We start from the raw sequence: 22777 nt of genomic DNA, 5'->3' as shown, positions 1-22777 counted from the left end.
AGGTGGGGAAAACCAAAAAAAAAGTTTAAGGGCCTTTGAAAAAAAAAAAAAAAAAAATCCCCACCTTTTCAAAATTTCCCTCTTCTCAACTGTAGTAGACTTAGGGAAATTTGGAGCATTTCCCTACGTCTTCTCTATATGCTCAAAATTTCCCTATAGCTCAAATTTTCCCTACAGGTAGGGAAATTTCTCTGTCTGGCAACGCTGTATACCGGCCTCATAGCTCAAATTTTTCCTACAGGTAGGGAAATTTCTCTATGTCTGGCAACGCTGTATACCGGCCTCCAAAGGTGCCTCTACCCCATAAAATTAGACCTGTCTCCTGACGTCAATATTTGGCATCACTTCATGTAATCATACAATGATTGGATGAATACATGCATACTTTGTTTTCCTTTATGAAAAACTCGTATCTCATACCGATTCCTAGAATCAGCGAAATTTTGCAATACCAGTAATCCCACGTATGCATGTGCGATTAGATATTTTATCTTCAGGATACCTTCTGATGCTGAGGGTGTTGACCAGTGTAAAGGTGTGTCCACACAAAGTCGACTAGCCGGCGACCGACGTCATCTGAACCATCCACACTGCATTGACAACATAGATTTACCGTCGATCGATTATGTTTGGACACACCTTAACCTTCATGTGGTATTGGCTTTTAGATAATAGAATGAAATGTGTAGGTGTTAGAGTAAGAAAATAATTTTGGATCCTACTAGTGTAAAGGTGTGTCCACACAAAGTCGACTAGCCGGCGACCGACGTCATCTGAACCATCCACACTGCATTGACAACATAGATTTACCCCGTAGATCGACGGCTAGTCGACTATGTTTGGACGCACCTTAACCTTCATGTGGTATTGGCTTTTAGATAATAGAATGAAATGTGTAGATGTTAGAGTAAGAAAATAATTTTGGATCCTACCAAAGCACTCGATAAATTTGTGCCCAGATAATCCAGCTTTTTGTATCCTGGGATTTCGTACTGCACATTCTAAGCACAGTATCGTCAGTATCTGAGCATACGGCAGTGCACCAAGTAATGTTCCAGTAAGCCACCTTCATATCTCGATAAATTTGTGCCCAGATAATCCAGCTTTTTGTATCCTGGGATTTCGTACTGCACATTCTAAGCACAGTATCGTCAGTATCTGAAGTTCCAGTAAACCACCTTCATAGATCGGCTTCCTCTCTAAAGATAAACTTTTAAAATTCAGGGCATTACTATAACCTACTATGGACTAAGATAAACTAAATTCTACTCAATATTCCTCCCACTTCCTACATCTCCAATCAACTGAAAGGTCATCCCGAAGCTCCTGGCTTCCTGGCTCCAAAGATTAAAACATGAAACACTCTTTTGTTGACTAACTTTGTTCGAACATAACAAAATAAACCACAGAAAATAGAATCAAGGTTAATCTCATCAGCTGTGTGCATAGAAATTGAAAATTTTTTACTCTACTTTTATTTTTTATTCAACGCGACTTGATGGCGACGTGGTTATTTTTCGACTTTCCTTCGCTAGGAGGAAATATAAAATCGCTCCCTTTTCCATTTGGGAGGGGCCTTTCAATAGGCATGATGGCAAATTATTATCATTTGAATTTGACAAAAAATTAGAATGGGCCAAGTCAGGGTCTTGCATTAATTTTCATTCGATATTGGGCCAATGCGAAACTCTGGCTCAATAAAAATGAGTTAGAAGTGGTTGTACTGTGATCTGCAGGCATTTTATGATTTATCAGGACATTCCTATCAGAGTTATTAGGAACCATTCCACGTACCATTCGTACCAAGTTCAACAACAGCCCAATCCCATATTCGGGTTACTTTTACGCACGTCACATATTCACATTACTACAATACCTACAAGATGTCTGGAATTCCAGACAAAGTCACTAATAAGCCAGTTAGAGCCCTCTTTACTCATTAGTTCACGTTTGGATATCATTTGCGGGTATATCGATATATTGTTTTTTGTAAGATATCTATTAGTGTCACTAGGCTAAAGTCATTGCAATAGAGGCCATCTGGTATAAAACGACACATACCACATACAGTACTCAGAGTTCTTTGTTGTCTTCTTATTTCTTAGTCATACTGCGATATCTACTTCATAAACCAGTGTCTAGTTCTCAACTGAGATTCAGACTAGTGAGAGTATCTACGTTTACATATGTAGATTACTTTGTTACAGTTTCACCTCGTCGTAGAAGTATACATCAATGTGTGAAATGTGAAAATTTTGAGATAAGGCACTACTTGTTACTACTTCCCTAGGTCTACAAGATTCTAAATAGAACGCATTCTTTACTCTGAGTAGACAAAACTCTCTTTATGAACTTGTTTTTGTTTTTATTTGTCAAGATCAGTAGGTTTGCCCAACGCGAACTGCTGAAGCTAAGCAGACGGTAGAATCCTGCATGCTATAATGCATGATTGTATATTGTGTGTAAAAATCTTTGCTTTTAAAAAATATAATGGCTACCCTATTAGCAAAACATAATGTCAGGTTGTGTATAAAAAAAGGGGGGAAAAAAAAAAAGCTTTTTTGAGGAAGTTTTTAAAAAAAAAAAAAAAAAAAAAAAAAAAATCCCAGCAAAACTATTCTTCTTCAAGGACATTTCAGCTGCGAAGCAGACTGAGTACATAAGAGAGTATGGTGTGAGTGAGAGATCAAAATAGGTAGGTCTATGAACAGCAACCAGCTTTGTTGGTCTGAATTGTTTTGAGGAAAACTGTTATCTTCTTGTATCAGTGTGCAGATCGATCTTATTCATGTGAAAAACTGTTATCTACAGACTTGGCAAATGACGTATTTTACCATGTTTCTACATCATACATATTTTGTATTGAGCAAGCATCTCAATCACGACTTATCTTGGATTTGAACCAACCATTGATTCAACTCCGCGGTTGGTTCGAAGCCATTTGGACTCCAGGTCCAAAGTCCACAGTGCTAAATCACTGACTGAGGTTCGGGAAAACCAAATCACACGGAAAATACCCAACGAAAAACCATAGATAGAAGGTCCAACACTGTCAATATTTAGCGCTAATTGGTGTTTTAACATCAATACCTTATAACTTCAACTATCTGACAATTTACCTCCTTGAATTTCGTTGTAAATGACCAATAGATATTGATTATACTGAGCGTTCTTAGATTATTTTTATTAGAAATCTCCAGAACACGGGACGGGATGGCTTGTTTAGAAAACCCATTACAATACATTATCATATTGTGTACGTAGTGTTGTACGATTTTTTTTTCTTCACAGATAACACATTAAATACATAGTGCTTACATACACTCGATACACCATATTAGTTCAGGGTGTACCAAAGGTTCGTCACCTCCCGGGAAAAACCTTTTACACCACCAAGATACCGATTCAAACAGAATTCCTGTTATTAAGTTTCAGGGCATATAGGTACCTACCTGCCCTGAAACTTGATCCCAAATCGATTTCTAATGAATCCAAGCAAACTTTCTCAAAAAATTAACCAAAAATTGAAGAAAAAGAGGTAAAAAATGCAGTAGGCGAAAAAAAAGAGAGAAAATAATGTGTGTACAAGTACAATCAGGGAGAGAGGGAAAAATAATGTACAGAGCCTGGAGTAAAACCGGGGGAAGGGATGAAGATAGAAAATAAGCTAATGGGAAGAAAGGGCATTAAATACATAGTGCTTACTCGTACATACACTCGATACACCATATTAGTTCAGGGTGTACCAAAGGTTCGTCACCTCCCGGGAAAATCCTTTTACACCACCAAGATACCGATTCAAACAAAATTCCTGTTTTTAAGTTTCAGGGCATATAGGTACCTACCTGCCCTGAAACTTGATCCTAAATCGATTTCTAATAAACCCAAGCAAACTTTCTCAAAAAATTAACCAAAAATTGAAGAAAAAGAGGTAAAAAATGCAGTAGGCGAAAAAAAGAGAGAAAATAATGTGTGTACAACTACAGGAGCGAGGGAAAAATAATGTACAGAGCCTGGAGTAAAACAGGGGGAAGGGATGAAGATAGAAAATAAGCTAATGGGCAGATAGGGGAGAGAGAGAGAAAACATTCGAGCTTTGGCATTGTTCCACATTTTTGGACGCAAAAGCTTTCTATACACAGTAACATGAGACAGAGGAAGAGAAGGGAGAGGGAGGGAAAGAGAGGAGGGAGGGAGAGAGATAAGGGCTGCACGAGGAAGAGAAATGATATTGAGATGTTTCAGATTTGAAATTAGGAGGAAGAGGAGGAGGAGAGAAAAAGGAGGGGGGAGGGGGGAGGAGAAGAAGGAGGTTGAGGGATAGGAGAAGAGAAGAAGGAGCAGAGGGGACAAAATGCTTGGACTGCCATGTTTTTTTCCCTCCTTGTTAAAATATGCACCCGCCAAACTAACAAAGCAGAAACTAAACTTTTGTTCTGGATTTCCATTTCTAGAGCCCAGAGACTTGAGGGATTCAGAGTTCACCCGTTTTTGAGGCCATAGTTAATCTATTTGTCAAGCCTAGAGAGTAGCCCAGAGACTTGAGGGATTCAGAGTTCACCCGTTTTTGAGGCCATAGTTAATCTATTTGTCAAGCCTAGAGAGTAGTAGTGACCTCTAAGATATCTTAGTTCAGAGCCTGAGTTACTCCTGCTAGGTTACACAGCAGACATAACACTGGTCTCATAGATATGGATAACCTTGATTGAGACGTTTGTACCTACAGATATGATATCTAATGATTTGTATACTCTTTCGAATAGGAAATGACATTTCTAGAAAGGAACACAATTAGTGTGACCAACAGCATACTTTTTTTACTTTCCTTATCCTATAGGAAGGAAAGTAATCTATTTGGCCTTGAGGCCCGTACCTAGTGTTATACCTTGACCCCAGTAGACACACAAATTTCATATGTGTCTACACACTCATGTTTCAACTTGGTCATACAAGTACAATCTATCAAAAGATCAGTAGCTCTCAAGCACACTTTTGTACCAGTTATGATGTTTAAAATCAAGTTAGATGATAAAACTGGCAAACATCTCACAAAACTTATTGCCCAATGAATACTCATGACAGGTTAGCTAAAAAACAGTCATCTCTGTTGGAAACTAGTATAGAGAGCCTAATCATATCATCACTATAAGGCTACATCATATAAACACAGAGATTCTATTTACTGAATAGGATCTCTGCATCCATACAATAAGTTGATCTTGTCTTTCCTGTTGATTTGTTATTCAAGTCTTTATAGAATGCTAATCTTGGCAAGGTGGTTAAACAAACACATTGGACTTGTTTACTGCCTCTGGTCTTTCAGACACTGTGGATTGATTCCTCAATTGGATGTTTTTAAGTCAAACATAAACTCCAAGCGAGGGAGGGGAGATTTTTCCCATTTTTTTTTTTTTTTTTTTTTAATATAAAAAGTAAAAAATAAATAAATAAAATGCATACATTAAACAATGGGTTTGCCGGAACTAGTAGAAGTTATATTAAATTTCACCATTGAGGAATTACAAATACTTACTTAAGTAATTCATTGATTTCACTGTTGAAAAAGTAAGTACCTGTCCTACTACAACAACCCTAAGCAAACCAGTATCTTTAAACTTACACCACCCAATGAAAATGAAGAGAATCAAAACTCACCGATATCAGGGAACAGAGCCTTGGTGGCAGGAATACTGGCTTTGACAGACGACAGCATGAAGGCAGACTGGTTGTTTTGGTCAAATTGGAACTTGAGAGATAGAGTGGCATTGTCAATAGTCCAGGAGAGAGTTAGAGACTGTGAAGTGTTGCCGCAGGTACCCGAGGCCTTGGCGGAAGCTGGCACAGAGAACACTTGGGTGGCATTCCAAGACAGACGACAGCATGAAGGCAGACTGGTTGTTTTGGTCAAATTGGAACTTGAGAGATAGAGTGGCATTGTCAATAGTCCAGGAGAGAATTAGAGACTGAGAAGTGTTGCCGCAGGTACCCGAGGCCTTGGCGGAAGCTGGCACAGAGAACACTTGGGTGGCATTCCACTGCAGACTGGCATTCTGTATGAGACAAAATCGAAAAAAAGGACATGAAAGAGATAAGTCAACAAATGAATTGAGTTACAAGTTGTAGCTCAATGATTTTGAGTTTTGTCTGTTTGAATGTTTCACCACTGCCATGAAAGAGATAAGTCAACAAATGAATTGAGTTACAAGTTGTAGCTCAATGATTTTGAGTTTTGTCTGTTTGAATGTTTCACCACTGATCAAGCACTAAAAAAACATAACTTCTACGAAATTTGCTTATTATATTGTGGGGACAATTGGGCTCTAAGTGGTCCCACAGCAACCCTTTTGCTGAGTGAGTTGTACAGTTCACTAATTAGTTAACATACCTTAGGGTCAACTTTCTCATAATGGACAGTAATGTTGACAGCCATGGATGCCACAATGCATGCTGATGTCTTGTTGTTCACAACCTCGGTTACGTTCCATACTCCCACTTGATTGGCTGGCTGGGGGGTTGGAGAAGGGGTGGGGGGAACAGGAGTAGTTGAGGGTTTGACTGTTGAGGTTGTAGTTGGTTTTTCCGTTGTTGAAGTGGTGGTGGGTTTTTCCGTTGTTGAAGTGGTGGTGGGTTTTTCCGTTGTTGAAGTGGTGGTGGGTTTTTCAGTGGTTGAGGTGGTGGTGGTGGTTGTTGTAGTTGTAGTGGAGGTTGAAGTGGTTTCGTGAGGTGGTAATGTGGGTGGAACAACAGATGAAGCCTCTTCAGTTTTGTGCTTCTCTTTTGCCAATACTCCTGATCCAAGACAAGAGGAGGAAACAATACCAATGAACAATTAATTAACAAAGGAAAAGAAAAGTTATTCTATCGTGAGGTGGTAATGTGGGTGGAACAACAGATGAAGCCTCTTCAGTTTTGTGCTTCTCTTTTGCCAATACTCCTGATCCAAGACAAGGGGAGGAAACAATACCAATGAACAATTAATTAACAATGAAAAAGAAAAGTTATTCTACTCCTCTACTATCATTACAGGGTGAGTTATGCTCATTTCAAAAAAAGATCTACTTGATAGACAGACCCTATATAATATAGAGATAAGATAAATGTTTACCAAGTGCCTAATAATCATAGTGGACTTGGAACTTTTGTACATGTTGAAGTTATTTAGAAACAAAAACCCAATAGTTCATTCTCTAAGTCCATAGGTATTTATTTTCCAAGTTCATGGAATATCAAATCATGGATATGACTCATAAATGTAGGGTAGGTACATATATTTGCAAGTAAGTATGGAGAATCCAGATTGATAAAGGCAGTTATTTTCAGGGAACACTATCATATTTATTCTCAGAATATTAAGAAAAAAAGTGCTGATCTCAATGATAAGTATGCAAAAGTCAGATAAATAACCTAGAGAGAAAGAGGCACACTGCAGCAAAGATATTTTCAAAGCAGTTTAATGAATTCAAACCTTTTGTTTTAGAATCCTAAAAGATAAAAAGGTATGAATTCACAAAAATCTAGTAAGTACAGGATTAACCCAAGTATCTTTGCCCAATTAACAGAAAACATTTTGACAAATTCTAATGGTGCATTTGACACATCCACTGATATTGAAACAAGATAACATTCAAACCGCAGTCCAAACAAGATCCCTAGAATATAGGCCGATAAAAGTCGTATTTTACTGTCGAAAATTTTGAAATGAAATATTATTAGGAAGGAATTAGAAACAAGATCCCTAGAATATAGGCCGATAAAAGTCGTATTTTACTGTCGAAAATTTTGAAATGAAATATTATGAGGAAGGAATTAGCATAAGACCTTGTTTAGACTGTGCGGGAGTAAAGGGACTTTTCAGTCTCATTCTGGCAGTATAAGCAGGCTATATTCTATTCTATCTCGTATGGCCACATCTTAAATCTTTAAGCGGCATATCCAGACAGACACACACACGGACCAATGGCTGAAACTTTGGATTTAGGCTCTAGGGACCTCAAAACGTGTTTTGGCACTAAAATCTGACCATAGAAAATTTGACCCGATTACATTACTTTCCTTCCTATAGGATAAGGAAAGTAAAAAGTAAGTAAGTACTTACTACTAGCTTCCAGATGTCTGTGCCTAAGAGCACATCTCAAAAGTTGACTCATTTCAGAAAAAAATCTGTTATAGAATTAGCCGAGTGGGAGTTGTAGGTAGGTAAATACCTATGACTTTGTTTTTTATCTTCAATGTGGGTCTCACTCTCACTCTTGATTGTTTTTCCAATAAAAATCTGGAAACAAGGAGATATTTTTCTATTAATAAATATTAATATTGTCCTTGGGTAGTACATACCCTAGAGCCACCAGTCAGAGTAACACTAGGGTGCATGTCTGCAGGAGGTGGTGCTTATAACTCAGCATTGGTCACACTTGGTTGACACACAAAAATGATTTCACCGGAGAACCTCAACCTCTATATCAGAATGTTCGTAGAAGCTTAACCCATCCTTTAGGGCTCCTTGAATTGGTTAATCTAATCAGTTTAACACACAGTCTAATATAGGTACCTAGAAATCTACTGTTTAAATTTAATCTCACATTGTGAATTGGCTTACCTCGTAATCAATAACTTGTGTGATGTGTTCCCACGGTGGCCAGGACTAGATAGAGCAGTTGCTTAGACAGATGATTTCCACGATTTGAATATGTTGGATTCCTCTTTTCAGCTTCCTTCTTCCTCTTAATTTCAAATATTTCCTTTTAAAATTCAAATTTTTGGTCGCTCACACAACTTACAACTTTGCAGTTACATGTGACCGCTATACAAAAACTTACAACTTTTCATTTGGAATGTTTTGGAATGCGAGACTTAAGAGAACATAAAGTTATCTTCGATTATCTCCCGGTAAATAATACAATGTCTAAAGGTCCCTACACACAATCAGTTCATTTGGTTCCAGTATTGTACCCAGTTCAAAAGGATTCGAGTCAAATAATGGTGTCTATTAACAAGTTCACCAGTAAATAAATACCGAAATTATGCCGATTTTTTCACTAGCTAGGTACGCATTACGCAAGGCAAGTCCATTCGATTATCTCCCGGTAAATAATACAATGTCTAAAGGTCCCTACACACCATCAGTTCATTTGGTTCCAGTCAATTGTACCCAGTTCAAACGGATTCGAGTCAAATAATGGTGTCTACAAACAAGTTCACCAGTAAATAAATTCCGAAATTATGCCGATTTTTTCACTAGCTACGCATTACGCAAGGCAAGTCCATTCCATGGATTCATGGATTCGCACTTGCCAAAAATCCAGCGAAGCCTACAGAATGAACTTGCGTACACTACAGATTTTGCTACACATAATTAATTTTGGACTGGCTTCAGTAAATGAAATTGTGTGTAGGCACCTTAACAAGCCATACGTACACCTCGTCAGAACAATATTGCCCAGAGATCACGATTATCCATGAACTTGACCTCTTGCTTGTCTTTTGTATTTAATATAAGTAAAATAATTCTCATTTCAGAAAAAAATCTGTTATAGAATTAGCCGAGTGGGAGTTGTAGGTAGGTAAATACCTATGACTTTGTTTTTTATCTTCAATCTGGGTCTCACTCTCACTCTTGATGGTTTTTCCAATAAGAATCTGGAAACAAGGAAATATTTTTCTATTAATAAATATTAATATTTTCCTTGGGTAGTACATACCCTAGAGCCACCAGTCAGAGTAACACTAGGGTGCATGTTTATAACTCAGCATTGGTCACACTTGGTTGACACACAAAAATGATTTCACCGGAGAACCTCAACCTCTATATCAGAATGTTCGTAGAAGCTTAACCCATCCTTTAGGGCTCCTTGAATTAGTTAATCTAATCAGTTTAACACACATTCTAATATACCTAGAAATCTACTGTTTAAATTTAATCTCACGTTGTGAATTGGCTTACCTCGTAATCAATAACTTGTGTGATGTGTTCCCACGGTGGCCAGGACTAGATATAGCAGTTGCTTAGACAGATGATTTCCACGATTTGAATATGTTGGATTCCTCTTTTCAGCTTCCTTTTAATTTCAAATACCTATTTCCTTTAAAATTCAAATTTTTGGTCGCTCACACAACTTTTCATTTGGAGAACAAATATTTAAAATTCCGCGCCATGGCGAAAATCAGCGGTGAAACAAGATGGCGGATCGTGTAAACACGCGCGAATTTTCAAATATCAAACATTTGAAAAAAAAAGTGGAAACTGGAAAAAAAGTGGTACTGGTTTAGGGAAATTAGGAATCCGCGCCATGGCGAAAATCAGCGGTGAAACAAGATGGCGGATCGTGTAAACACGCGCGAATTTTCAAATATCAAACATTTGAAAAAAGAAAAAAAAAGTGGAAACTGGAAAAGTGGTACTGGTACTAAACTTTAAGGTTTAGGGAAAGTTTCATCAGGACATTAGGAAAGGTTTGAAATTAAGTTTTTTGGACTTTGCTAGCCTGCATTCTTCCAGGAGCTTGGATCTTGAAATCCTGAAACTGAAAATCCAGAAATCTTTCAGGTAAGTTATGAGGAGGGTAATGAGAATTTATTTGAAATTCTACTAGGTACTAGGAGAATGGGTACTAGTCTGCTGGGGTAAACAGGGATTAGACCAGCTTAGTCTGGCTGGGGTACTTTAAACAGGGATTAGACCAGCTTAGTCTGGCTGGGGTACTTTAAACAGGGATTAGACCAGCTTAGTCTGGCTCTGGTACTTTAAACTGGGATTAGACCAGCTTAGTCTGGCTGGGGTACTTTAAACAGGGATTAGACCAGCTTAGTCTGGCTGGGGGACCTGAAACAGGGAGTATACTAACCTGATCTGGCTGAAGTACTTTAAACAGGGATTAGACCAGCTTAGTCTGGCTGGGGTACTTTAAACAGGGATTAGACCAGCTTAGTCTGGCTGGGGTACTTTAAACAGGGATTAGACCAGCTTAGTCTGGCTCGGGTACTTTAAACAGGGATTAGACCAGCTTAGTCTGGCTGGGGGACCTGGAACAGGGAGTATACTAGCCTGGATTTCCCTTGCTAACAAGATAGGAAAGGTTGAGTGCAAAGGACATCCTCTCATAAAATTTGTAACCAAAACCAAATGTCAACCCACAGCAATCACCCTAGTTAGGGCTGATGGAAAAACACCAACCCTGTCTGAACACGGGAAAAGGCAAAGATGTCAACCCACAGCAATCACCCTAGTTAGGGCTGATGGAAAAACACCAACCCTGTCTGAACACGGGAAAAGGCAAAGAAGAAGAAGACTACTAACTTTGTATTACATATATTGATTTTTCCTTAGGGTTGGAGTCAGTGTTTAAAGATAATACAAATATCTCAAGATGAGTAACATCTACATTCAAGAACCTCCTACAGAAGGCAAGGTGAGAAAATTGATATGTACGGTATAGTAGACTTTTTACTTTCTATTACATGCTGTACCTATAGGGAACCCATACAATGTACCTAACAAGAAAGTATTGGAACAAGTCAACCCATAGTAAAAAAAATTTTAAGGGCTTTAAAAAAAAAAAAAAAAAAAAAAAAAAAAAAAAATCCCCACCTTTTCAAAATTTCCCTCTTCCTCTTCTCAACTGTAGTAGACTTAGAGAAATTTGGAGCATTTCCCTACGTCTTCTCTATAATGCTCAAAATTTCCCTATAGCTCAAATTTTTCCTACAGGTAGGGAAATTTCTCTATGTCTGGCAACGCTGTATACCGGCCTCCAAAGGTGCCTCTACCCCATAAAATTAGACCTGTCTCCTGACGTCAATATTTGGCATCACTTCGTGTAATCATACTATGATTGGATGAATATGAATACATGCATACTTTGTTTTCCTTTATGAAAAACTCGTATCTCATACCGATTCCTAGAATCAGCGAAAATTGCAATACCAGTGATCCCACGTATGCATGTGCGATTAGATATTTTATCTTCAGGATACCTTCTGATGCTGAGGGTGTTGACCAGTGTAAAGGTGTGTCCACACAAAGTCGACTAGCCGGCGACCGACGTCATCTGAACCATCCACACTGCATTGACAACATAGATTTACCCCGTAGATCGACGGCTAGTCGACTATGTTTGGACGCACCTTAACCTTCATGTGGTATTGGCTTTTAGATAATAGAATGAAATGTGTAGATGTTAGAGTAAGAAAATAATTTTGGATCCTACCAAAGCACTCGATAAATTTGTGCCCAGATAATCCAGCTTTTTGTATCCTGGGATTTCGTACTGCACATTCTAAGCACAGTATCGTCAGTATCTGAAGTTCCAGTAAACCACCTTCATAGATCGGCTTCCTCTCTAAAGATAAACTTTTAAAATTCAGGGCATTACTATAACCTACTATGGACTAAGATAAACTAAATTCTACTCAATATCAAACTTTTTTGACTTTGCGGGGCGGAGCGCTACCGCACTCCTTAATTCCTCCCACTTCCTACATCTCCAATCAACTGATAAGTCATCCGGTCATCCCGAAGCTCCTGGCTTCCTGGGTCCAAAGATTAAAATATGAAACACTCTTTTGTTGACTAACTTTGTTCGAAAACAACAAAATAAACCACAGAAAATAGAATCAAGGTTAATCTCATCAGCTGTGTGCATAGAAATTGAATTTTTTTTTACTCAAGAAGTAACTACTTGAATAAGTGCATGATAAAAAAATGGAATGAAAATATCTAAATTTGAAAATAGGTATAAGTACCCTAATTGTAGTTGTTTATTTTTTATTCAACGCGACTTGATGGCGACGTGGTTATTTTTCGACTTTCCTTCGCTAGGAGGAAATATAAAATCGCTCCCTTTTGCATTTGGGAGATGGGAGGGGCCTTTCAATAGACATGATGGCAAATTATTATCATTTGAATTTGACAAAAAATTAGAATGGGCCAAGTCAGGGTCTTGCATTAATTTTCATTCAATATTGGGCCAATGCGATACTCTGGCTCAATAAAAATGAGTTAAAATTATTATCATTTGAATTTGACAAAAAATTAGAATGGGCCAAGTCAGGGTCTTGCATTAATTTTCATTCGATATTGGGCCAATGCGATACTCTGGCTCAATAAAAATGAGTTAAAACTGGTTGTACTGTGATCTGCAAGCATTTTATGATTTATCAGGACATTCCTATCAGAGTTATTAGGAACCATTCCACGTACCATTCGTACCAAGTTCAACAACAGCCCAATCCCATATTCGGGTTACTTTTACGCACGTCACATATTCACATTACTACAATACCTACAAGATGTCTGGAATTCCAGACAAAGTCACTAATAAGCCAGTTAGAGCCCTCTTTACTCATTAGTTCACGTTTGGATATCACCAGCCCAATCCCATATTCGGGTTACTTTTACGCACGTCACATATTCACATTACTACAATACCTACAAGATGTCTGGAATTCCAGACAACAAAGTCACTAAGCCAGTTAGAGCCCTCTTTACTCATCAGTTCACGTTTGGATATCATTTGCGGGTATATCGATATATTGTTTTTTGTAAGATATCTATTAGTGTCACTAGGCTAAAGTCATTGCAATAGAGGCCATCTGGTATAAAACGACACATACTCGGAGTTCTTTGTTGTCTTCTTACTTCTTAGTCATACTGCGATATCTACTTCATAAACCAGTGTCTAGTTCTCAACTGAGATTCAGACTAGTGAGATCTACAGTTCTTTGTTGTCTTCTTATTTCTTAGTCATACTGCGATATCTACTTCATAAACCAGTGTCTAGTTCTCAACTGAGATTCAGACTAGTGAGATCTAGCGATATATTGTTTTTTGTAAGATATCTATTAGTGTCACTAGGCTAAAGTCATTGCAATAGAGGCCATCTGGTATAAAACGACACATACCACATACAGTACTCAGAGTTCTTTGTTGTCTTCTTATTTCTTAGTCATACTGCGATATCTACTTCATAAACCAGTGTCTAGTTCTCAACTGAGATTCAGACTAGATTCAGACTAGTGAGATCTAGTTTACATATATTATGTAGATACTTTGTTACAGTTCACCTCGTTAGTAAGTATAATCAAAGTGGTGAAATGTGAAACTGTTGAGATAAAGGGACTACATGTACTACTTCTAGTCTAAAATTCTAAATAAAGCATTCTTTTACTCTGAGTAGAAAACTCTCTTATGAATTGTTTTTGTTTTATTTGTCAGATCAGTAGGTTTCCCAACGAACTGCTGAAGCTAAGCAGAGGTAGAATCTGCATGCTATATGCATGATTGTATATTGTGTAAAAATCTTTGCTTGTAAAAAATATAATGGCTACCTATTAGCAAAACATAATGTCAGGTGTTATAACATAGGGAGAGAGAAAACAAGCATTGTTCAGGAAGTATTGTAAAAAAAAAAAAAAAAAAAAAAAAAAACCCCACAAAAAAAATTCTTCTTCAAGGCATTTCAGCTGCGAAGCAAGACATGAGTACTCCTAGAAGACGGTATGGTGTTCAGAGTGAGAGGATCGAAATAGTAAGGTTAGCGTCCTATGGACCCCCCCGCACAAGCTTCTGTTCCTCTCGCATTGTTTCTGAGGAAAAATGTTACAATCCTCTTTGTATCCAATGTGCATCGGATCTTATTCATGTGAAACAACTGTTATCCTACAGACTTGGCAAATGAGCTATTCCGTTACCATGATTTCTACTCCATGACATATCTTTGGTATTGAGCAACGCTCTCATCACTTATGCTTGGATTTGAACAACCATTGATTCAACTCGCGCTGCGGTTGGTTTCGAAGCATTTGACTCAGGTCCAAAGTCACAGTGGCTAAAATCACTCGCTGACGGTTACGGCCGAAACCAATCACCCGAAAAATACCAACAACCCTCCACACTACCCCCCAGGTCAACTGTAATCTTTAGCGCTAATTCTCGCTTAACTCAATACCCTTATACACGTTCCACTATCTGACAATCTACGCGCGTGATTCGTCTTGTCATGACCCATAGAATAATTGATATACTGAGCGTTCTTATGAGATTATCTTTAATTAGACAATCTCCAGAACACGGGACGAGAGTGCTTTGTTTACGAAAACCATTACAATAATTATCATATTGTGTACGTAGTGTCTCGTACGATTTTTTTTTTCTCACAGATAACACATTAAATAGCATACGTGATTACATCACCAATAACGATACCACCATATTACGTTTCAGGGTGCTACCAACACGGCCTTGTCACGTTCGCCGGGAGAAACACACAGATACCGCGATTCAAATACAGACTTCCTGTTATTAAGGTTTCAGGGCATATAGGTACCTACTGCACTGGAACCTGATCCATCGTCTTTCTAATGAATCCAAGCAACCTTCTCAAAAAATTTAACCCAAAAACTTGAAGAAAAAGAGGTAAAAAACATGCAGTAGTCGAAAAAACAGAGCAGAGTATATGTGTGTAACAAGTACATCACGGGAGCGAGCGGAAAAATAATGTACAGACGCCTGGCGCTCACACCGGTGGGAAGGGCGATGAGCCTATGAAACATACGCCTAATCGCAGAAAGGGCGCTGAGAGCAAAAACATTCTGAGCTTTGGCATTGTTCCAGCTTTTTGGACGCACACTTCTACTCACACGACGTAAACAGAAGACAGAGGAAGGGAGACAGGGCACGGAGGGCAAGATGAGGAAGGGAGAAGAGCTAAGGCTGACGCGGAAAGAAATGCATATTGACGATTTCCAGATTTGAAATTAGGAGGACAGGAGGAGGAGAGAAAAAAGGAGGGGGGGGGAGGAAGAGAAGAAGGAGGTTGAGGGATAAGAGAAGAGAAGAAGGAGCAGAGGGGACAAAATGCTCGGACTGCCATGTTTTTTTCCCTCCTTGTTAAAATATGCACCCGCCAAACTAACAAAGCAGAAACTAAACTTTTGTTCTGGATTTCCATTTCTAGAGCCCAGAGACTTGAGGGATTCAGAGTTCACCCGTTTTTGAGGCCATAGTTAATCTATTTGTCAAGCCTAGAGAGTAGTAGTGACCTCTAAGATATCTTAGTTCAGAGCCTGAGTTACTCCTGCTAGGTTACACAGCAGACATAACACTGGTCTCATAGATATGGATAACCTTGATTGAGACGTTTGTACCTACAGATATGATATCTAATGATTTGTATACTCTTTCGAATAGGAAATGACATTTCTAGAAAGGAACACAATTAGTGTGACCAACAGCATACTTTTTTTACTTTCCTTATCCTATAGGAAGGAAAGTAATCTATTTGGCCTTAAGGCCCGTACCTAGTGTTATACCTTGACCCCAGTAGACACACAAATTTCATATGTGTCTACACACTCATGTTTCAACTTGGTCATACAAGTACAATCTATCAAAAGATCAGTAGCTCTCAAGCACACTTTTGTACCAGTTATGATGTTTAAAATCAAGTTAGATGATAAAACTGGCAAACATCTCACAAAACTTATTGCCCAATGAATACTCATGACTCTCTGTACAATTATTTTGAAAACATCTATAATGAGAAAAAAAAGGAGAAAGAAAGATGGGTAAGAGAAAGGGGAATGGGAGAAAGGAGAAGGAAAAAGTTGGGGGGGGGGGGGGGGTATGGGATGTTATGAGTTATATCTAACTTATTGACCAAGTGCCAGATGCATTAAAAATGTCACTCATTCATTTAATGGTCTTGCTCGGTTTCGCTTAACAAAAACAAACCAGAAAATAGCCTATAACCTTCATGGGAGTGCAAGCAATGAATTGACAAAGTTTCATAGCAATCAGATGAGTGGTTTGGTCAGACATAAAGTTTGAACACACAAACAAATATTCATTTTTATATATTAGATTGAAGCAAATGCTGCATGATTGGCTGATTCCTTTGTTAGTAGTTAATTACAAACTTTCATGACCCCAAACTTCCTGTGTCCATTAAGCAATTTTTGTTACCAAAAGTAAAATCTACCTATATCTTTTTCTTTTACCATTTAATACCTGGAGGCTTAAAATTTTTGTTACCAAAAGTAAAATCTACCTATATCTTTTTCTTTTACCATTTAATACCTGGAGGCTTAATAAAAACTTGTGAGCACCCATTTGCTCAAAGATGAATGCATTTTCTGCATGCAATTGAAGGATTGCAGCATACCTACTGTATCAGAAACATCAATGTTCCTAATCAAGTCAACCAAATTATGAGCTTCATGTATTATGGAAGGAGGCTTAATAAAAACTTGTGAGCACCCGTTTGCTCAAAGATGAATGCATTCCCTGCATGCAATTGAAGGATTGCAGCATACCTACTATATCAGAAACATCAATGTTCCTAATCAAGTCAACCAAATTATGAGCTTCATGTATTATGGATAAGTTCGCCTGGGAGGAAAAGTTCAACTTCAAATCTATCGAGTGGAACTTGGACGAAATTGAGCCAACATCATTTTCTGACTTGCTAGAGGATTCATTAGAACAAAGAACTAGCTGTACAAAGAAGGAATAGCTTTTTCCTATCAATTTACCTCCAACCACGATGAGCACACAGAAGAATAGAGTTCTCAACATTTTCCTAGGTTGAAGACAGACCAAACAGGTGAGCTTTGGACACTTGAGACTGAACTTTGAGATTAAATTGGACTAGAAAACTTCTCGAACTTCACACGGTTTATTTCGTTTTGCTTTTGAAGAAACAACAAGAACAAAATGCAAGATGCGGGATGAGAAAAGTAATCGAAATGACCTTGAAATCAGATGGAGAGCTTTTGAAGAAACAACAAGAACAAAATGCAAGATGCGGGATGAGAAAAGTAATCGAAATGACCTTGAAATCAGATGGAGAAAAAAAACTGATAAGAAATAAATCTATCTGTGCTAAGGCCTGTGTACACGATGCGTTCAGTTATCAGGGGCGATTCACACGATGCTCATTTTGGTTTTCCTCATAAACCCGTTCACACGATCAATATTTTGTCCACAACTTTACTTCATTACAGCATTGAATTACAGTTCGCTACTCACTTTGTTACTAACTTGATACCTATCACCTATCGTTATATATAAAAAAAACTCGTTCAGTTATCAGGGGCGATTCACACGATGCTCATTTTGGTTTTCCTCATAAACCCGTTCACACGATCAATATTTTGTCCACAACTTTGCTTCATTACAGCATTGAATTACAGTTCGCTACTCACTTTGTTACTAACTTGATACCTATCACCTATCGTTATATAAAAAAAAACTTCAATTCCGGGTTCATTTTTTTTTTTTTTCAAATACGTATTCCGCAAATGTAATAGAAAGTCGTGTGATGTTCACACCAGATTTTTTTCTTCTGAAAAGGTTCTGCAAGAGACTTTGATGCTAATGATTTGTGGTCTCGGCAGGTGATGAGAAATATGGAAATACATTTTTTCAAATTACCTATAAACCCAGGAGAGTAACGAGTGCTTTACCCACACCTCTTTACTTTTTTCAATTTCCTCATTTTCATGGAAATTGAATTCTCGCTTTTTCTGATGCTTTCTTAAATTTCCTTGAATCCATCTAAAGATTATCTATTTATTCCATTTGCACATGTAGATTATTGCCGACTTTCTGACATATGATGTAGGTATGTGTTTACACATCTAACTTTCTGCCTTTTCCGTTTTTCAAATAAAATTTCAATATCTTCATATCCACCTATTTTGCTTGGTCGTACATAGGTTGGTCTAGTGATCTAGTGTTCTACTTTCTTCAATGATTCTTTCAGCGCTTCTTCATGCATTAGTGAGTTGTCTGTCAAAATAGAAAAGAACACAAAGCACACGAAGAAACAGTGAGTTTTGTAGGAAAGGGGAGATTCCACCTTTCCCCGTGTGTCATTTCCAATAAATGCCAAAGTTAGTTAGACTTCCTCATATATGAAAACCAGTGGCGAAATTTGCATAAACTCTTGGGATTTGTATGTCTTGAGGTGGGGCCATAGTGGGTCCTATCCTATGATGTAAATATAGGATAGGAAGTAAGTTTCCTTCGGAGTAGACTTCGGATCTGGCGTAGTGCATGAATCAGAGAAGGATAATTGTGACAAGTATTCATGTTTAAAGAAATTAAATTTTCTTAATGTATGCCAATCATTAAGCCAGCCTAGTTAGCTTGGAGGGTAGCGTGTCTACCTTGTAAGCGCTAGGTCGCAGGTTCGATTCTTACACGAGGTGGATTTTATTCTGAAAAGATAAGGTTCGTTCCAGGAACGAACCTTATCCTGTCTTCCTTTTCTCCTATCCTGTCTTCCTTTTCTCTTCGATTTCGGGACGATAAGATCCTCGCAGTTACAGTTCCTTCTATCGAACTTAGAAAAAGTCTTCCACTGGTCCCACGTTTCAACTGATTATCCAGAGTATATCGTAACCCTATAGAGATAGGGGAACAAATTATAGTATAGTCGATACCGTTTTATTGCATTTTCCAGTCAGACATCGCATGCAAGGTTCCATGCAGGCAGGGTTGTTGTTTTTCTCCCACAGTGTCTGGGCTGTGTACTTTATGGAGCCAGCGTTCTGGCAACCATGTTTTTTTCTTTTCTATTTTTTCGTCCTCCTTCGCTCCAATGTATTTTTATGCTAGCCATTTTTTTTTACTAGTCTTTTACTCGTACAGGGTACAAATCTGAATAACTTTTTTGGAGGGAGAGAGAGAGATCCGTGGAGTAGTTTTTAAGAAAATTGGTTTTGAATATTCTTACAGTCGTTTTGTGCACGCCTATATCATATTTGTGTACAAGTTTTCCACCCCTGAACTTTAGGTGGAAGACTGTTGCGTGACTAAAAGATGTATAAAGGGAACTAAAGGTAGTGCTATATTTGAAATTTTCAGACTAGACTGTGATCTACTCCTATTTGTAGTAGTTTTGTTTTTAAAAGCGGGACAAGGCTTTTCTTCGCCCTTACTGCTAGACTGCCACCTGCCTTGGTCTCAATGTCTTACTCTAAATTAGTTCTTAATTAACTTTAGAACAGATATCTTCACCAAACTGGAGGAACGGAAAAACTCGGCCCTTGCACCTTTGAAAACTTTTTTCTCGTTCAAAATACTTTTCAGTGAAAGCGAGATAAGGAGTTTTCCTCAAGAGAATTCCAAGTAATCTAACTTTCCTAGTAACACAAATCAAAAATTCATTTATCTCGTTAAGAGGTGGCCCTATGGCTGCACACATCGTGTAAGAAAGTATATTTGGACAAGTTCTAAATTAATCTGCTGAAAAACAGCAAAACATTGGTGATTTCTTTCTTTTATCAGCTCACCCTCCTACACGAGAGGATTTCAGAGTTTTCAAATGCAGAAGAACAAGGACTACGTTGCACAATATTACCATAAATAAAGTTTCCGTCATATCTCCCCTCTTTTTTAGCTCTTGAAAATCCAGTTTGAACCAGTTTCTGGCCTATGCATTGGGGTGAAGTTTGCACAAAGGTCTGAAACACTTCTTCCTTTTCCTTGTATTCTATTGTCATACTTCCCTTCATCACATTCTCTCACTCCCTCTCATACACCTGCTCTCTCTCTCTCTCTCTCTCTCTCTCACTCCCTCTCATACATCTGCACTCTTTCTCTCTCCCCAGTACTTGGTAGGTATGGGTACCTACTATCTACTCTCTCTCTCTCATTTGGTACCTACTAGCTTCTCTCTCTCTCTTCTCACATTTTATATACTTTTTCAATCCCCTCTCTCCCTCACCCATTTCCAAGTTTCAAAAAAAAAAAAAAAAAAAAAAAAAAATCTCATCTTTTCTCTCCTTTTTCCTCTCACATTTCATACTTTCTCCTATCCCATCCTTTCTCTCTTTCTTGAAATTCTATGCCTTCCTTTTCCTTGTATTCTATTGTCATACTTCCCTTCATCACATTCTCTCACTCCCTCTCATACACCTGCTCTCTCTCTCTCTCTCTCACTCCCTCTCATACATCTGCACTCTTTCTCTCTCTCCAGTACTTGGTAGGTATAGGTACCTACTATCTACTCTCTCTCTCCCATTTGGTACCTACTAGCTTCTCGTCTCTCCTACCACCCCTATCCCAAAAGGGAGGGCATTCTCTGCCACCCAACCTAGCCCGTTAGGATTTCAACTTTGACCTTTTCTTTCTCTCTCCCCCCCCCCTTCCCTCCCTCTCATGATGTAATACATTTTTACAATAGAGAACACCGGGATATGGAAAGGAGGGGGAGGGTAGTATGATTTTTTTTAGTAATTGAATGTTATCCTTGCGCTTGTATGCACTTTCTTTTCGCTTTGGATTTTTCGATTTTTTAGGGAGAAACAATAATAGAGGAAAAAATTGCCGGAATACATTACTTTCCTTGCTATAGGACAAGGAAAGTAAGGAAGGACGGACTAAATAGGAAGACCTATTTTTTTCATTACCTATTTATTGTACCGAAATGTAACCGTAAGCTTCAGCGTCACCGAAAAGATATTTTTACTTTCTATTACAATAAGAATGTACCTTGTATCTAAAGCCGGCGCGTCAGGTGTGACTCGGATCCATTGATCCACCCTATTATCAACCCGACGTAGCTTAACCTATGTGACTTATTATTTCATACTATGGAAGATGGAAGTAGTTAGTAGTTATACTCTCGATTTATATACATAAGTATGTGATACAAGCATGGGGAGAGGACTTATTAATATAGAAAGTTATCCACCATACCTACACCTACATAATACGTACCTACCTCTCATCTGCGAATAAAATGTCAAGTAGAGAACTTTAGTACTAAATGTTTCAATTAATGAGAAAAGTTTTTCCAACTTTCAACGATAATGAATTATTGATATATTGCATACCTACTTCCATAGTCATGGTAAATATTTAATTTATTGATTTACATTTCCAGTTGAGTTTTAGTTTATCTAGATTCTAGAGACGTTCTCTAGAGTAGAGTAGTCGAGTCAGCAAAAAAAAAAGGCGAAAAAAAAAAAAAAAAAAAAAAAATGTCTAAACTCCAATAGTAATATGTAAATAAAATTGTCTACTGCTAGCGTTGGTTGTAAGCTCTAGCCCCTTTTCTAAGGCTAGGGTTAGGGTTATCTATGAAATCTTTAGCACCTAGCACTATAACTAACCTAAGGGCACGTTACCTATACCTAGGCACAACACCGTGCTAAGATCTAAAGCCAAATCTCGAAACTTCAATTTTACCTTACCTAATAATAGTAATAATTGATAATACTTTTGGTGACAAATATTGGGACCAAATTGTATTATATCGTGTAAACATGGCACAGTCCAGGAAAGTAGAGGCATTGTATGTAGAGAGATTTTACAAACTAAGAAAGTCACCTATAGGTTATAGTATGTATTTTTTTCTTCTTTTACTAATCTCTGTTCCGTTGAGGTACCTACACAGATGCTAGAAATTAGGATTCAAATATTCCAAACTCAAATTTCCAATCAATTTAACAAATGCTACCTTGGAAAAAAAAAGCTGCAAAAAGCATTTAATCGACTGCTCGTGGAAAAGGAAACAATACAATATTCATATTTCGAAATCAATAATCTTGTTTTTAGAAAAGAACGGAAGAGCATTTCAGACAATAAGGAGAGAGGTAACGACAGCCGCCCCCCCCCATGAACCAGGGGAAAGAAGGAAATAATATGTTGTTCTTGAGGAAAATGCACGGGAAATAGCTGAAACTGCTGAAAGAAGAAATTCAATTTCCCAATACTTACGTAAGCGCCTTACACACGATACTGAGGTGTCTCCTGCTACAAAAGCTTACAAAC

At 38.0% G+C, this 22777-nt stretch overlaps 2 protein-coding genes across 4 annotated transcripts in view; both read right to left on the bottom strand.

Moving 5' to 3' along the window:
• Positions 1–10141, bottom strand: part of LOC103515074 (39S ribosomal protein L52, mitochondrial) — a 13200-nt gene extending 3059 nt beyond the window's left edge. The window contains exons 1-3 of one of the 2 annotated variants that reach the window (XM_026827840.1): positions 9941–10141; positions 9523–9636; positions 8096–8158 (exon numbers count right to left, since the gene is read on the bottom strand). In XM_026827840.1, the coding sequence (XP_026683641.1) occupies positions 8096–8147 (52 nt within the window). In that variant the 5' untranslated portion in view covers positions 8148–8158; positions 9523–9636; positions 9941–10141. Of the gene's footprint in view, positions 1–8095; positions 8273–8596; positions 8819–9522; positions 9637–9940 lie in introns of those variants that run through there. The other variant, XM_008479995.3, reaches the window with a different exon arrangement.
• Positions 5630–17716, bottom strand: LOC113469842 (protein let-653-like). 2 transcript variants are annotated; one of them, XM_026827829.1, is made up of 4 exons: positions 17527–17716; positions 6386–6789; positions 5895–6050; positions 5630–5725 (listed from the first exon to the last, which is right to left on the bottom strand). In XM_026827829.1, the coding sequence occupies exons 1-4, from the start codon at positions 17567–17569 to the stop codon at positions 5645–5647; spliced, it is 684 nt and encodes a 227-aa protein (XP_026683630.1). In that variant the 5' UTR covers positions 17570–17716; the 3' UTR covers positions 5630–5644. The 2 variants fall into 2 exon arrangements, with proteins under 2 accessions (XP_026683630.1, XP_026683628.1); XM_026827827.1 differs by having other exon boundaries at positions 5677–6050.
• Between the last annotated feature and the right edge of the window lie 5061 nt (positions 17717–22777).

This window comes from Diaphorina citri, unplaced genomic scaffold (assembly GCF_000475195.1).
Source record: "Diaphorina citri unplaced genomic scaffold, Diaci psyllid genome assembly version 1.1 scaffold47, whole genome shotgun sequence".
Taxonomy (NCBI): domain Eukaryota; kingdom Metazoa; phylum Arthropoda; class Insecta; order Hemiptera; family Psyllidae; genus Diaphorina; species Diaphorina citri.
The sequence above is the reverse complement of the archived record's forward strand: the minus strand, read 5'-3'. Positions and strand labels throughout refer to the sequence as shown.